We start from the raw sequence: 15,520 nt of genomic DNA on the forward strand, positions 1-15,520 counted from the left end.
CCCTTTTCATATGGCCTTCTTTGGTGTTTTCTAGTGTTGGTCGTTCCGGTTCGAGCCTAGTAAGGATGATCCGATCCTTGTTTTTTTGGGCCGGTACGTTCCGATCCTTTTGTTCAAAATATTTCCCTTCCGATACGTTCCGTTCTTTTTCGTAGCGGTTCAAAAATTTAGAACAGTTCTATTCTTTTTCGTACCGATGCAATACTTTCGTTCCGTTCTTTACCTTATTCGTACTGATCCGGTACTTTCACTCCGTTCCGTTCTTTTTCGCACGGATCCGACGGTAAAAGACCCGAAAAGGTCCCCCCCATCCCTAGAATCTTTTGTGTGCAGCACTGTGACCTGTCATTTTTGTAGCACAGTGTGATTTCCATGTGGTCAAAATTTGTTTGATACAAACATAGTGCATTGTTCTCTAATACTGTTACTAGACAGCGTGTAGAGCAAGTGTACATTGTAACAAGTGATTTGAAATGCTGATAATCTTATGGTAAAAGACTCGAGAAACCCCCCCCCCCCCCCCCTGTAATTTGTAAGGCACTGTAGGATTTACGCCTAAATGTATGCAATTCGCCGTACACGTTGAAAAAGCGGTAAAAGACTCGAGAAGGCCCCCCCTAGAATCTTTTGTGTGCAGCACTGTGGCCTGTCATTTTTGTTGTACAGTGGGATTTCTGAATGGTCAAAACTCATTTGACATAAACATTGTGCATTGTTCCTGAATACTGTTAATAGACAGCGAGTAGAACTTGATAAAATACATTGTAACAAGTGGTTTGAGATTATGATATTCTTATGTTTCCTCCTTTGCTGAATATCAATGCAAGGTAACAAGTATTCATCGAATTACTGTTCCGTTACCGTCCGAGAACGCCGTGCATGTTTTAGGCCCGATTGTTCACCCCTAGTGCGACCGAAAATTAGTACGAAGCCCCTGTAAGCCAAAATGAATGGTAGGGTTAGCGGAGAGGGGCTTTAATCAAATAATAACAATATTTTATTCGACTTTCTTAAGCCAATTTTGACCACTCTGAAAGCACACTGAAAGCACACTGTGAAGCTTTCGCAACGTGTACTGCGGATTGCATACCTTTAGGCGTATATCCTATAGTGCCTAACAAATTTTGTCAGGGGGGGGGGGCTTCTCGAGTCTTACCCAAAAATGAACCAGTTCCGTTCCGTTCCTTTGTTTTTTCAGCGATATTCCCAACGCCTTAGCCGCATTGTTTGTGTTGCATTGGAGATTGGAAATAGTCTCACCCTTGCCCCTCTATGCCTGTCGGGTATGTCTATTGTTTATTTACTGTTGCAACTTTTGCAATTTCCCACAATGCAACCCGACTCATGCACTGGCTGGCGCACACCTAGTGAGGTGCGTTATGTTCCGCACAACTTTCCCTCTTATGCTTCATTAACCCTGTGTCTCGGACAACCGGAACAACAACTTCATATTCTAGGCAACTCGGCGGGCCAACCGGTTAGCCAGCAACTTCGGTGGCTTATAGCGTTTGAATGCGGTGAAATATGCGGATGAACGTTAAATTAACTCTATTCAAAGTTCTACTGGTCTAAATCTTCTTCTTCTTTGGCGTAACGACCTCTTGGGTCATGCCTGCCATTTCTGGCTTACTTGGTTTAATGATACCACGCACTTGGATAGTCAGTCCTCACTACGGGGGAACGATCCGGATGGAATTTGAACCCCGGTCCAGCCGTATGAAGACCGGCACCGTTGTCGCTCCAAATTGTCTAAATATTTTGCCTCAATTCCGATCCAGTGTCATGGCTCTTCAAAGCTGACACATTTTTTTCCAACAAAAAACTAGTGAAATATAGTTATTTAAGTTCGTTATAGAAGTTTCGTGGCTTTAAAAGAGATTTTGTAGAACTCATGACATGACAGATGAGTTCTTTCTAGAAATTAGAATTTCTAGTATTGTAACATAATTACTTATCAGCGGCTCGATAATCCTCGATACTGCTCGCTACCTAGTTCCGTCGTCTACCAATCGATCAGTCCGGCCGTACTGGCAGAAGCATCCACGCCATCACTCCATCTTAAAAAGGACTTTAAAAAGATTGGCTTAAAAGGACTTTACGGGCTGGGTCGTCCGGTGTCATTCTCATGACATGACCAGCTCGGAGCCGGAGCTTGGCGAGTCTAATTCGCTGCATGATGGTGAGTTCATCGTGTCTCATCCACTGTCTTTCTACACGTACGGAGCCAAATATCCTTCTAAGCCTGACAGGACTGACTATACGGTTACGGGTAAAAGCTATAAATGGCAGACCAAGACCTCTCTCGAGGTTGTAGAACTACAAACCTTCTTTGAACCTACATATCTGGATAATAACGTAGAGTTGGGATGACATATTCGATGTAGTTTAAAATTTTCATCAGCGTGTTGCACCTGGAATTGGATTACGCATTCAAACGCTATCAGCCTCCAAAGTTGCCGGTTACACAATTTATAAGGTTATGATAAGGTTATAGCACATTTAACCAATTAAGGAAAAATAAGAAAATTTCCTGATAAACGCAGCAGTAGTTTAGTAGCATAAAACAAAGCTCAAGTCAATTGGCCTCCTGATATTGGACATATAGTAATCATTTAAAATCGATTTGGCTTTGGCGATTTGGCTATTTGAGTAGCCGGTTGCCTGTAAAAGGGTTAATATGAAGAGTTCATTTTATGGTATTTTTTCTCTAAAAAGTCAATGTATTGTTAGAAGAACTTATTAAACACACTTAAAATCACGCTCCGACAACTTCGCTTTTGAAAAAAGTATAAAAAAACAATCCCATGTTTCGTTTATTGCTTCACACATCGGTGTGTTGCCATTAACTAGCAAAGGTTTCTCATGCACTGCAACTGATACTGAGAGGCAAATCGATTGTTTCTTCATGGTTTCATTATGGGAAAGCTGTTTTCACGATTGCAAATGAAAAAAGGTGAACTTAGGTGGGGGGGGGGGGAGGGGGGGAGGGTTCGAGATGAAGATCAACGCAAGATCAGCTTCTCGGGGTTAGAGTTGAATCAACCGTCGCCGTGAACAGATCAAGCACTCCTCCGTGGTGTAAATTATATCAGTTCAAAGGCGGTGATCATGTCACTTCAAGCACGATTGGCTTTCGTGCACTGCACGTTCCTCTTGCTGCTGCTGCTGCTGCTGCTGATAGTGCTTGCCGTGCCCGAAGCGGAGACATCACCATTAAAATTGAGGAGACAGAAGTTGGTAAGATTTGATTTTAAGTGGCAAGCAACTAATATTTTTTCCTTCACTTCAGCTAAACACTAACCAATAAATTTGGCTTATTTTTGCAGAAGTTTGGACGTATGATCACACGAACCATCAACAATGCGATGTATGGATTTTTTGACATTTTTGCTGGGTAGTTTATGCGTGACCACCGACACACACATACAACGGCAAGGCATAACAAAGAGGCAACCGTCGGCGGCGTCCATTGTGGCTTATGAAACAGAGGAATTAGATACGTATTTATCAACTAGAATATTTATTGTAGGGAGTTCTAGTGATAGGCGCATCAAACATTATAAAATAATAAAGTAACCACACTTCAGCAAACTGTAGTAAAGTGTAATCATCGTATATGAAGGTTCTTCTGGGTGTTTTGTGGTAATCGGTATCCTCGTCTGAATCGTGGTTTTACAGAAGGCGACATTATTGCTACTGTAATCGATCGAGTGCGATAAGTAAGGAAAGTAAGCAGATTGGTGAATTACGCCGGTCTACGAATTATTCGACTCCTCGGTCTAACTACGCTGCGGCCTAGTGTGTTTGTAACATACAGGGATCCCTCATAGCGGGGCTTATAGTCAATCGAATCGCCTTGTCGGCTCTGCTCTCCACGATCAAACCTTTACGGCTCGGCGACAACGCCGTTTCCATTTCGGTTCCTCTGAGCCATTTCTTGTCATGTATCTTGAATTCAATGTTGTCGCTACGATACTAACCGTTGCATTTTTTTAATAGTATCCGTTCTGCAAGTTCTTGTTACTGTCCTTAACCAACTCTTTGAATTTTAACATTAAGATTGCTTTAAGTTGCTGCAAGTGGGCCATGAGGTCCGTTGAATATTTTGAACGTCACCCTTTAGTGACCGTGGCTCCATCTATGATCGAGACTTAGAAACAACTCACTCATGGGCCAAATCCGAAGTTAACCCTCAATGGTACACCCACTTACGTTCGAATTAATAATAATTTTAAAAAACCAGGCTACATGATGCGAGATGCCAAAAAGATTTTGATTAAAGTTTTTTATTTGCGAGATTTGGGGGGGCTTTGCGAATTTTTTCCGTCAAAATCATCTCGGTTCATCTACCCGCGTTGTTTCAGAAAGCACTTCATGCTATCTCTCTTTTCAACCGAAAACTACCATGGCAACGCATAGCAACTAACAGAGAGGGCTAGAGAGAAGCAAAATCTCTCCCAGATTTCAGCTCGAAGATGAGAAATATTTCTGACGGATAGATTTCGCATATCCCCCCCTTTTACCAGTAATCTTTGTGGCGTCTCGCATCATGTAACCTGGCTTAAATAGTTTTGATAGCACAAAACCATTGGGAGAAACGACCAGATGCAAACGTAAAATCGTAATAAAGTATAGTAATAAAAATGTATATGTTCGTCCTGGCCTTCACATATCGCAGATACTTTTAATATTAAAAAAAAAAATACAAGGTTTTTCTGTTGATAATGTAAAAGCATCAATCCTTATGGTAAACTCTTCGCATGAAATGGCAAACAAAGCAGATGACATGGGAATCAATTACCATTTATTGTGAAGTTAACAGATGATATTGTAATCGAAGCCAATGACAATGTACACGGCCTGTCAACGCTCGGGTAAGTGGGTAACCTACAAGAACAAACACGGGCCATGAGATCAGACGGGAGCGAGTCAGACGGTTACAGGGCTAGAGAAAGGAGTTACTGGCGCACATTTTTTTTGAAGTTTTTTATCCTTCCCTTTATAACTTGTCTCGCGGAACTTTACGGTGAAAATAAAATGGAATTTACCATCGAACGCCCAAACGCGTCTCTTGTTTGTAACATTTTGTTTTGAAGTTCATTCTGTTGGAAAAATGAAAAACAAGTATCGTTCTCTGAATATCCGAAAGCTGGTTCCTGAAGTAAAATTAAGGTCTCACTTCCAGCGTTTATACCAGTAAGTTATGCACTTATCTGAACTTCGATTTTAGTATCATCTGGTTACCTCACTAAGAAAGGTGATTGATTCCCCTGTCACCCCTGAGGCCGTTCCCACGTCAACTAGCAACTCCATCTAAGGAACCTACAAAAAAGGATCGATGCTTTATCAACTAGAAACCCCTGTATAAGCAAAAACGACCAGCCCGTTCTATTGAAAATATAAATTAAATAAAAAATTATAGCTTTCTGTGTGCGACTTGCAACTGTCTCGGATCAGAAATGTATCCTTATCGTCCTGTGTTAAGCACATGGTAATTGCAGTACACCAATAATGGCATTGTTCTCATTTCTTCTATTTAAAAAGCAAGGCACTAAACGCAAATTGCAGCAGTTTGTACGGTATACACGGTACTATTTAAATATGAAAATATCAGTTTTATTATCATGTTACTCAAAGTTTTACACCTACGTTTATCATTGCATGTTATGCTACGCTTGGTTTGATCCGATAGAGTACACTTAGCAGTCCGATAGCAAACAATGGGGACAATTAAACTAACACAGATCGTAGCCATCGCGCAAAGAAAACGACAGCCAATATTAATGACTTAAAACGGGGGGGGAAGAGGGGGAGGCAGGAATTTCAAAAACGCACGATACGGACGTAGTGTGATGTAAGGACATATTGCGATAATGAACAGAGTTTCCAAACACGCTTACGATTACGGAGGGGGCGTTAAACACGGTGACATCATTGCACCGGTGCATCAGCACCGGGCTGGGGCAACCTTTGTTAATGTTTCCAGTATCGAAGAAACTGTCACAAAAGAAAGGACATTTCAAACAACTGATTAGGGGTTTGAAGCAATCACGCTCACGGGTGTACGGTTAAATGCATGTTTCCTTATAGTTGTTACACATGATCGGTAGAGACATTTCCCACCGGTGAGTCGTCAGCGGATTAGATACAATTAAAGCTCAAGCAATGACTTACCATTGTTCCTAGTTCTTAGTAAGCAGCACCAATTCATCGTACATGCGCCGGGCGTCGAGCAGCCGCCGCCGCGCAGTCGTCTAGTCACTCTCGATCGCACACTCGGCCGCCTTCGAAACACTGCTATGCCCGTTGGCAGTGGTCGAATCGCACGAGCTCAGCACATGGGTTGGAGTGTCGTTAGGAACGGCGCCAGACGAAAGCAGCTGGCGCGTGCTGGAGCTGGACGAATAGCTGTCGCTCGAGCTGCGCGTCGACGTCTGCGAGTTTCCACTGATCGGGCTGTCCGGCAGCGAACCCTGCGAAAACTCCTCCTTCAATACCGCCAGGGCTGCGGGCGGTACCGAGACTATGGCCGAACCGGGGGCAGTCGTTACGGAGGCTACGAGCAGCTTCCGGCCAGCATCAATGTCGGCCAGCTTCGGAAGCTCGTCATCATCGTCGATCGATTTCAGTGGGCTCGTTGCGGGCGGATCTTCCGGCGTGTAGTAATCTTCGGAGTCGTCCGTTACGATCGATATAATAGCACCACCACCAGCGACAACACCTCTGGTACCACCGACGACCGACAGTCCCATCTCCGTACTGCCATCAACCGCCATATCATCACTGCCAATGATGGCACCCTTCAGCAGTTCCGTTATTACGGCGGAAGGTGATGTTTTCTCGCTGCCATCCAGTCCGTTGATTCCGTTCCCTCCGGTTCCGCCGATCAGCAGCTTCTTCATCGCACTGTCGCCGTGTGTGGAAAGTTTCTTGCCAGCGTCGTAACTGTCCGATTTGCGCAACAGCGGAGACAGCTTCTCCGCCTCACTATCGTCATCGTTTTCCGCTAGCTCGGTTAGCTTCGTTTCGGTCAGCTTTCCACCGGGGCCACCGGCACTAGTCGGGGCCACCTTCTCGTGCACGAGATGAAAGCCCATCGTGCTACGATCGGATGGTGATTTCGCTTTCGACCCGTTGCTGGCGGCGTTGTTTCCAGTGCGGTGAAGACTGCCCTTTTCCCGTGGGTTCTTGTCCTTGCTGACCGGGGCACGCTGCATGAGCGGCGAATGTTTGGACAGCAACTCCTTCTTGGTGCAGACGGTCGCCGACGGATTTGCTATGCCGCCGACGATCGATGCACCCGTGCCACCGTCCCCAATCGCGTTGGTAGCTTCTTCGGACGAAAGTAAATGCATCCTGATGTCGGACGATGACTTTTCCGACACGATACTTCCGTTGGCGAGCTCGCCGTTGCTGCTGTGGTCCGTCGATGACTTGGTCATTTTGTTGCGGAACGCGTACCCATTCTCGGCAGCCTGTGAGTAGTAGACACGCAAGCAGATAGTCGAATATGGTTACTATAAAGCAGATAAAGTTCATTTGTGGTAATGAATGAAATTGGTTCTCGGCTATTTGTTCAGGACGTTCCGGCATCTACACGAGTCTGGCTCCAAATCTTGGAGAAGATGACGAAGCCGAAGCTCTTTCCTACCATCTCTTGATTGATTTTAAAGCTACTTATGACTGCAAAGCCAGGGTAAAACGCAATCAGCTCTTTTGGAATCCCGGCCAAGCTTGTAAGAATGACAATGACCAACATCACATCCTGCGGGACTTCTATGACTCAGAGCCGGAATCTTTCAAGTCCAAAGTCAATCCAGATCCTGGCATACGCTGATGACATAGACATCATCGGTTTGATTGAAGCTCTCCTATGTAGCAGAAGCTTACCAAAGGATCGAGCGAACGGCACAGAACCTCGGTTTGGAGATTTACGAGGAGATAACGAAAATTGATGGTGACACCACCAGCGGCCCTTTTCCAAAGTCGTCCAAAAGTCGTTCACCTATCTGATGGTGATTGATGTTGAGTTACGCGCAAGAGTTCTGTGTGCCAACCGGTCATACTACTGAGGAAACTTTTCCACTTAAAATATCTGTAGGGACGGATGAAACTGGGACTGTACAGAACATTTATAGTCCCAGTATTCACATAGACTCTGTCCTAAACTGGCGAAACCCTCTTAGTCGCGTTCCAAGGAAAGATGCTTGGCCCCGTATGCGTGGAAGGGCAATGGAGGAGCCACTGCAACTACGAGCTCTACAAGCTGTACGGTGATCTCACCATCCCACAGCGAATGAGACTCGCTTTGCTCCGGTGGGCTGGTCATGTCATGAAAATGACACCCGACGACCCAGCCCGTAAAGTCTGAGATGAAGTGATGGCGTTGATGCGTCCTGAACGGCTGGAATAATCGATTGACAGACGACACGTTCTGGACGTTCTGTAACACCATGGCTATGGGAGGCTCCCTCGCATTCTTCTGCATTTTTCTAACATATAGCGATCAGTTTTAATGGTATGATGTGAGATAATGTTCTCCGATAGAGATTTGCTAAAAAAAAACTCCGGGCTATGTTCAGTTGAAAGTCTCCTCCATTTGGCGACTTTGGTACCATTCTGACAGATGCTCTGACTCCAGGATCCAAGTCTCACAACGATGGAGCAACCAAGCTATGAAACCTCGCGGTATTTATCATCACTCTCTGTTGCATATATCAATCTGGTAAATAAATGGTTCAAAAGACGATGGCCATTGGGATGACTCGCCAGGACACAAGACCATTGCATGTCCACCTACCGATGACATGTGGATCAACCTCCAATATTGAATGCCAGATCGCTTTTAACAGGTCTGCTGTTCTTATTTTGGGGATTCGAAGGCTGAAGCGTAATCTATCGTCTCGTTACCAAATGGCCATATAACATAATCTGCCCATCGCTCTACATTAACATGTATCATTCAGTCACGTACCCGATTGTTCTCGCTACCGTTTTCCGTCCCGGCAGTTGAGTCGTTACTGCCGTTTATCGCTTTCATTGAAACTGTGGGTCCGTTTAGCGCTTCGATGAGTGATATGGTCTTGTAGCCGGCAGGAATGTTATCAGCGCTCTGGGGAAAAGGAAAAAAATACAACAAATTGCGTTCCAATTATCACGGACCAACTCTGACAGGGTGTGTCTCGGTATGCGAAGACTTACATCGCCAGAATTTTGGGCCGCTGGTGCACTTCCGCTACAGGGAAGACCACCGCCACCATCCTTCTGAACTGCTCGTATCTGCAACAGCGCACGGAACGGAGCCCGGCAGATCGGGCAATTGTTAGCCTGGTAGCGTAGCGAGTCTGCACACGAGTTGCACAGGCACAGATGCCGGCAGGGCAGTATAAGTGTGTCGCGCGTGTCACACATGCAGATGACGCACTCGCTACCATTATCCTCCGTCTCCTCGTCCGTGAGCGATTTGTTGGCCAGCTTGTTCTCGATGCCGTAAATCTCCTGCAGCAGGTAGTACAGACCATCGACGAAAATTTTTTGCTTCAACGCACGTAACGCATACGTTCCGTCGGAATGGTGATCGATGACACAGATCGTGGCATGTGACTGGCGGCTGCCGGCCCCATCGCCCCCGTCTCCGGTGGCCCCGGTGGAAGAGATGGTAGTGGCGTTGGCGACGCTGGTGGTCGTGTTGTTGTTGGCGCTATTGATCGTTGCAGTCGTAGTGTTTCCCTCGCCGACCACACAGTGGATGACGACTGGAAAGGTTTCCTTTTCGGGGCTGTACGTTAGATCCTCCTCGGCGCACATCGCCGGATAGATAATGTGATGGGGTGCGGAGAACAGTTGGTTCACGCCCCGCTGGAAGTGGAACGTTTCCGACGTCATGGAGGCATCGCGCGAGATGTAGTTTAGCCCACCCGGCCTGATGTCTTCGTTGCAGAAGTAGTGGATGGTGATTTGGCAAGCGGAATCGGCATCGAAGATAAACTCAATGTTGTAGCCATTGCTGACGCTACCGTTGTTCGTTGGGTTGGATTTTACAGCCGGGTCGGAACCAGCCGTACCTACGATCGGTTTCACACTGTTGCCAGCGTCAAGTACCTTCACGAAGCGGACCGATTCCTTGCGAATGTTTACAAGACTTTTCAGTGTTTTCGTTGGTTCCGTCGCTTGGGGCGGTGGGTAGGGAAACTGCAAGATGTGACAAGGAGACATTGCGTACAATGATGAAAATCACTACCAGTTGTACGGGGGTTGTACGGGGTACTTACTGGGGTAGGTTTGGATCCTAAAAAGTTCAAGTCTGCATTCTCGCCAAACAGATACGCCTCTGGTTGCGGAGTATCGAACCTCTCACCGCCCATTATGAAATGTGTCCCGAAATAGTTGCCTGTAGGAAGAAACAGGGTATAAACCAGTATCAGCACAATCTGGTTCCGGGTTACTAAAACTAGAGCACGGGTGCAAGTGGTCCAGCGATTGTAGTGGCTCCCTACTTACCCGACCGTGGGGGATACTTGTACAGATGGTTGAGGCTCACATCTGTCTCCTCGACGGTGGCATTTTGTCTGCTAGCAAACAACCCCATTTTACAATCGAATGAAACGAATGGGGAGGGCACTGTTCATTAGTCACACGTACCACCCGAGCAACCCAGCAAAGCAGGTTTAGTTTGTTTTGGTTTTTAGAAAGCACTCATGCTTAAACGTTTAACACATTCCTGCCGCAGCAGGCGAAATGCACAGGTCGATGGCCCTCGGAATGACCACAAACACGGACACGCGGAAGAAATGGGCCAGTTGTTAAACGTTGGTTACGGCAATTTTAGCAGAAAACGGGACAATTGGTGAATTTTCTTTCTTTCGATGATTAAAAAAACATCAACCATAGGGTACGTCAACCAAACCAATTTGACGTTTGAACGCAGCGAGCGAATAGGCTTTTCTGACAGCGACGCAATATTTTGAACTGGAAAAAGGGATTTACGGTTATAGCGCACAGCGTTGATCGTATGGACAAAATACACATATTTTGTCGGGTTAATGAAGAAGGATTTAGTTTTAAAAACTAAACAAACCATGGCTAAAACTACTAACAGAACCATATTGAAAATAAACATTTTTTGGTAAAAGCTTCGAGAAGGCTCCACCAGTCGCAATGTGTTCATGACTATACGAAGTACGCCTTAATGTATGCAAAGCGCAGTACATGTAGCGAAAGCGGCACAGTGTGGTCAAAAATGGTTGAATAAAGTCAAATGAAATGTTGGTTATTATTCGATTCAAACCTAATCAGCCTCATCCTGACCGTTATTTTCAACATTAGGGGGTCTTGTAATCATGGTCGGTCGACCGACGGGTGAGCAATCTGGCCTGTAACTTGCGTAGTGTTCTCCGATTTGATGCAAATTTGGTACCAGGCATAGATGGTTTCGGTAAGGGAGGAAAACGCCGAACATGAAAAGGTTTTTTGACCACACAAAAAACACACTGTGCCGGGAGCGTCGGGACCACAGTGCTGCTCACAAAATATTCTAGAGGATCCTTCTCGAGCCTTTAACAAAAACGGTAATAATATTTACCTTCAAGTAAACGATGTTCGAGAGATCCTTCCCTGCGTATCGGAAACATGTACAACCCTGTATTTTTTTACAAACTCGTTATTAGTGCACAACAAATGTCTATAAAAGTTTTCCAAACAATTTCCAAAAACCAAAAGCACGAGTTTCAGCACTACTCTACCATGCTGCCAGATAGCTAGCACCTTCCGGTTTATGAGCAGCTTCTGGTAAGCTTCGTGCTACCGACCGTCCCTCTGTGTATCAGTGTTTGTGTGTGTGAGCGTCATTTCTCCTGTTGCTCATCGCAGACGGAGGGGAGGGGGGGGGGGGGGGCGATATTTACAGGACCGAACTCGCAGCCTGTGTCCTGTTGCGCGTGGAAATTGCATGAGCTTTTCAATCATCACAGGATATTTCGAAAATCTCCAAAGTGGACCTTGCACGTGTGTGTGTGTGTGTGTATGTGTGTGTACGCGCCCCGAATGTTACCCGAGCGTGGAGGCTTCCGAGCTGCCTCCCCACGAAGTCCGCCGCCGTATACGCATGTACCAGGCCGAGGAGCAGGATTTTGGGTGGGGATATAGGAAGAATGAAATATTCAACTGGTCGCTCGCTGCCACGGTGTTGGTGAGTCCTGCTCGGCCAGGATACTGGCGCTACGTGGTGTGTGGCTACGTTTTGCAAAGTTCAGCAGCACTTTTTTGTTAGTTGGTCGGTCGGTTAGTTGATTTATTCAAGGCGAGCGGCAGCCAGTGATTTATGGAGCGTTTGTAGGAGTCCTTTTTGTTCGGTTTTTTGGGGCTTTCCGTTTGCTCTAGTAGTCTCTAGTAGTGTAGCCATGTGCAGCAGCTAGTTTGCGTATATTTATCACTCGCCTCATCGCTCTGTCGTCGTCGTCGTCGTCGTCGTCGCCGTTGTCGTCGTCATCGCTGTTGTTCTCGTTAATTGTAGCCCTGTCCTGGCCCAGGTCCGACTTGGACGGCGGGCGACAGCAGTACGAATTTAATTGTATCATCCCGCACTGCTCACTGCTGGGCTGCCCGTAATGCAGGCCAACTTTGATTCGATCCTGTGCCACAGTGTCTATTTGTCTGTGCGTGCGTGAATGTGTGTGTATATATAGTGGTGTGTGCGCGTGTGTGTGTGCATGTGTATTTGCCATAGATATTTGGTCGGTCCGATCGCGGTTTTTCAAGGCTCGCGTGTGTCGCGTGCGAATCCTTTCGTTTGCTCAATTTCGCCCCAGCCAAGCCAATCCCAGCGAATAATCAATCATACAGCACGGGTGCGCGTTACACTCGACAATAACGAGAGCAACGCGGAAAGCAGCAGCAGCAAACATCATTACCGCAAAAATCGAAACCATCCCCGTGGCGCTCTGTCGCTGCACCTCCCCTTCTCGAGCGCTGCATCAACCACGATTGTGCTCCACGCACTGTGTTTTGAATAAAGGAGTTAAAGCCCGAAAAAGTCCGGAGGGAGCAAATAGTTGAGTAATATCCGTTTTTCGGTGAATTTTTGATGGTGCGTGAGTGTTGGCGTGTGTGAAAATGTTAACCCCTGTGCAGTGGTAGCTTTGGAAGTGACGGAAAAGCGCGAAAGGAATTCCCTCATTTGGAGGACACACACACACACACAGAAATTTGGAACGCGGTGCCCAGCAGTTAATTAGCACCCACAACAGGCGGCATTCTCAGCATTGCGGTGTTTCGGCAGTTTGGCTGGTTCATCGCACGGGACCGAGATTACAAGGAGCAGGAAGGTACGATTAAGTGCTTAACATTCCATAAATTCACTCCGGAGCCTTCTGTCACGTGCTAAAGCAAGCCTTCCCCCTCCTCATTGCCACGCTAATCTAAACCCCATTTTTAAAGGCAGAGTTTAATTCATCTCAGCTCCGGCGACCTTAAGACCAGGGGTCTACCCTCTCAGCCTAGGCGCCCATCAACGAGCAACAAGTTAAAGCCCGAGGGATGCAAAATGTTAGCGTGTGACAGGATCAGAGTAGGCCGTGGTACAGAACAGCTCGTGCAAAGAATGCAACCCATCTGTGATTTCAATTCTAGTTTAACACTTTTTAGGATGTTAAAACGAATGATTCACTGCAATCAGGTGGCCACTGGTTCGGAAGCGTTGGCCTTTTCACGTGGTCACGAGGAAAAAAAAAGGATTCAAACCGATTGCATAAGCCAGCCAGCGCCAAACAGCGCCATTATTGCCCGATGGCTTTCACCGTTAAGAGGTCGTTAACAGCACTCGTCAATTAATGTTACAACACTACACTAGAATCAAGCCCTGGTAGGATGTTGAAGGGGGGGGGGGGGGAGGTCCTTGCCGTAGGTCGAAACATTTATGGAATCCTTTTTTCTGTTTGTACTTGTGCCGCGGTCCTTCGGGTGCTTCGGTGTATGTGTCTTCTGTCCGGTGGGACGCGGGGATTCCCAGCGCCTGGTGGGCACAATTTCGGGAGCTTTTATGAGTTTGGCGTGTGCTGTGCTGTGTGCACAACAAACGAGATGAAAGATATCACCCAAATAATCAATACCGTCCTCGTCCGTCCGTCCGTCCGTCCGTCCGTCCGTCCGTCCGTCCGTGTGTGTGTTTGCGTTTTTAGTGTGTCGCCGCGTTATTATTCAAAACGACCGTCTTGTGTCGTCCGGGAAAGCCAGCTGTGTGTGACGACGTCTCACGCTCATTGGGCGGCCCTGGAGATGGGCCGGTATGGGACGGATGGCAAATATTGTGTTACATAAAAAGCAACATGTAGAAGGGTACCTCCTACCACTCAGTTCCCCCTCGTCAGGTTGGCAACAGTCAGCAGCATCTTGAGCTGGGCCACATCTCTGCTAATGAAAGAAGGAAATTGACCGCTTCCTACTCGTAACGGAGCTCTTAAGAATGTCGTTTTGAAGGGTGGATTCTTGAGGAAAGGTTTCGCTGGATGATATGGCCAACCCAACATGCCACCTTCTCGTGACGTCTTTTGGGCCGTCTGTTTTGAGCTGCTGTACAACTGGGAGCATCATGTAACTGTTGCTATTGTGCTGTGGTTCTTTTCACTGTTTCCCCTTTTAACTTGCACACAATTTAATTATCGCCGCCGACTGGCCCTGACACCTGTACGAACGGGCTGGCCAGTGGTTGCCGCGATTGGGCAAGAAGCAAACAAAAAAAAGCATACAAACATTTACACAATTGCTGCCAAACCCGCTGGAACACTTTCTGATGATCATTCGCTTCTTCACCATTCCTCACAGCCAACCAGCCAGCCAGCAAGCCAGCCACAGAGGACCTGACGATGGCTAGTGGACGGGCCAGATTGCCACCAACACCCGGTACGGTCGCTTCCGTATCCACGGCTTCCTGCGCACGTCCAACACTGACCGAGCTGCACACCAACAACAACCTGTACCACTCATCGACCGTGCCCGGCGATGGAGCTGCATCGGGACCGGGCGAGTACCAGCAGCACCAGATCCATCATCCTTCCCATGCATCCCAGGCGGGGGCGGCCTCGGCCGGTGGTGGAGCCGGCTCACATCATCACCACCATCAGCTGCAGCATCACCAGCAGCAGCAGCAGGAAGTTGGCATGACCGCAGGCGCTACTACCTCACAAATGCTCCCGGATGCCGCGCTACTAGCACACGGCGTGACGCAATCACTGCGCAAACCGTTCGATGCCCCCCGACACATGTAAGTTTCGAATTCTGGAGCCGTTTTATTTATTTTTAAACAACATCGCAACCTGGCATGTGCTGATGTTACCTTATTTGGGGCTGCATGACTGTACTGAACTGGAATATCAGAAGTTTTATGAGGAACAGCAAAAAAAAAACTCACCGCGTTAACCCTTTGATGATTAGGATGATTTTTTTCAGTGAAAGATTCTATTTTATCACCCATCCTAATTATGAATGTAATATGGATAAAATTAGTAGGCCATGCTAAGGGTAGATA

The 15,520-nt window shown here is 46.8% G+C and overlaps 2 protein-coding genes across 6 annotated transcripts in view; one reads left to right on the forward strand and one right to left on the reverse strand.

Moving 5' to 3' along the window:
* Positions 1-5,594: 5,594 nt before the first annotated feature.
* Positions 5,595-10,905, reverse strand: LOC118511932 (E3 ubiquitin ligase RNF157). 2 transcript variants are annotated; one of them, XR_004906198.1, is made up of 6 exons: positions 10,501-10,905; positions 10,272-10,390; positions 9,202-10,191; positions 8,975-9,112; positions 6,175-7,475; positions 5,595-5,997 (listed from the first exon to the last, which is right to left on the reverse strand). XR_004906198.1 is itself a non-coding variant. In XM_036055613.1 (5 exons), exons 1-5 carry the CDS (start codon positions 10,586-10,588, stop codon positions 6,255-6,257), a joined length of 2,556 nt encoding a protein of 851 aa, XP_035911506.1. In that variant the 5' UTR covers positions 10,589-10,905; the 3' UTR covers positions 6,032-6,254. The 2 variants fall into 2 exon arrangements, 1 of the variants encoding a protein (XP_035911506.1); XM_036055613.1 differs by lacking the exon at positions 5,595-5,997 and having other exon boundaries at positions 6,032-7,475.
* A 1,303-nt stretch (positions 10,906-12,208) lies between these two features.
* Positions 12,209-15,520, forward strand: part of LOC118511933 — a 29,114-nt gene continuing 25,802 nt past the window's right edge. For 3 of the 4 annotated variants that reach the window (XM_036055614.1, XM_036055616.1, XM_036055617.1), the window contains exons 1-2: positions 12,209-13,322; positions 14,818-15,256. In XM_036055614.1, coding sequence (XP_035911507.1) covers positions 14,859-15,256 — 398 coding nt within the window. In that variant the 5' untranslated portion in view covers positions 12,209-13,322; positions 14,818-14,858. The remainder of the gene's footprint in view (positions 13,323-14,817; positions 15,257-15,520) is intronic. The other variant, XM_036055618.1, reaches the window with a different exon arrangement.

Source organism: Anopheles stephensi, chromosome 3 (assembly GCF_013141755.1).
Source record: "Anopheles stephensi strain Indian chromosome 3, UCI_ANSTEP_V1.0, whole genome shotgun sequence".
In the NCBI taxonomy this organism is placed as follows: domain Eukaryota; kingdom Metazoa; phylum Arthropoda; class Insecta; order Diptera; family Culicidae; genus Anopheles; species Anopheles stephensi.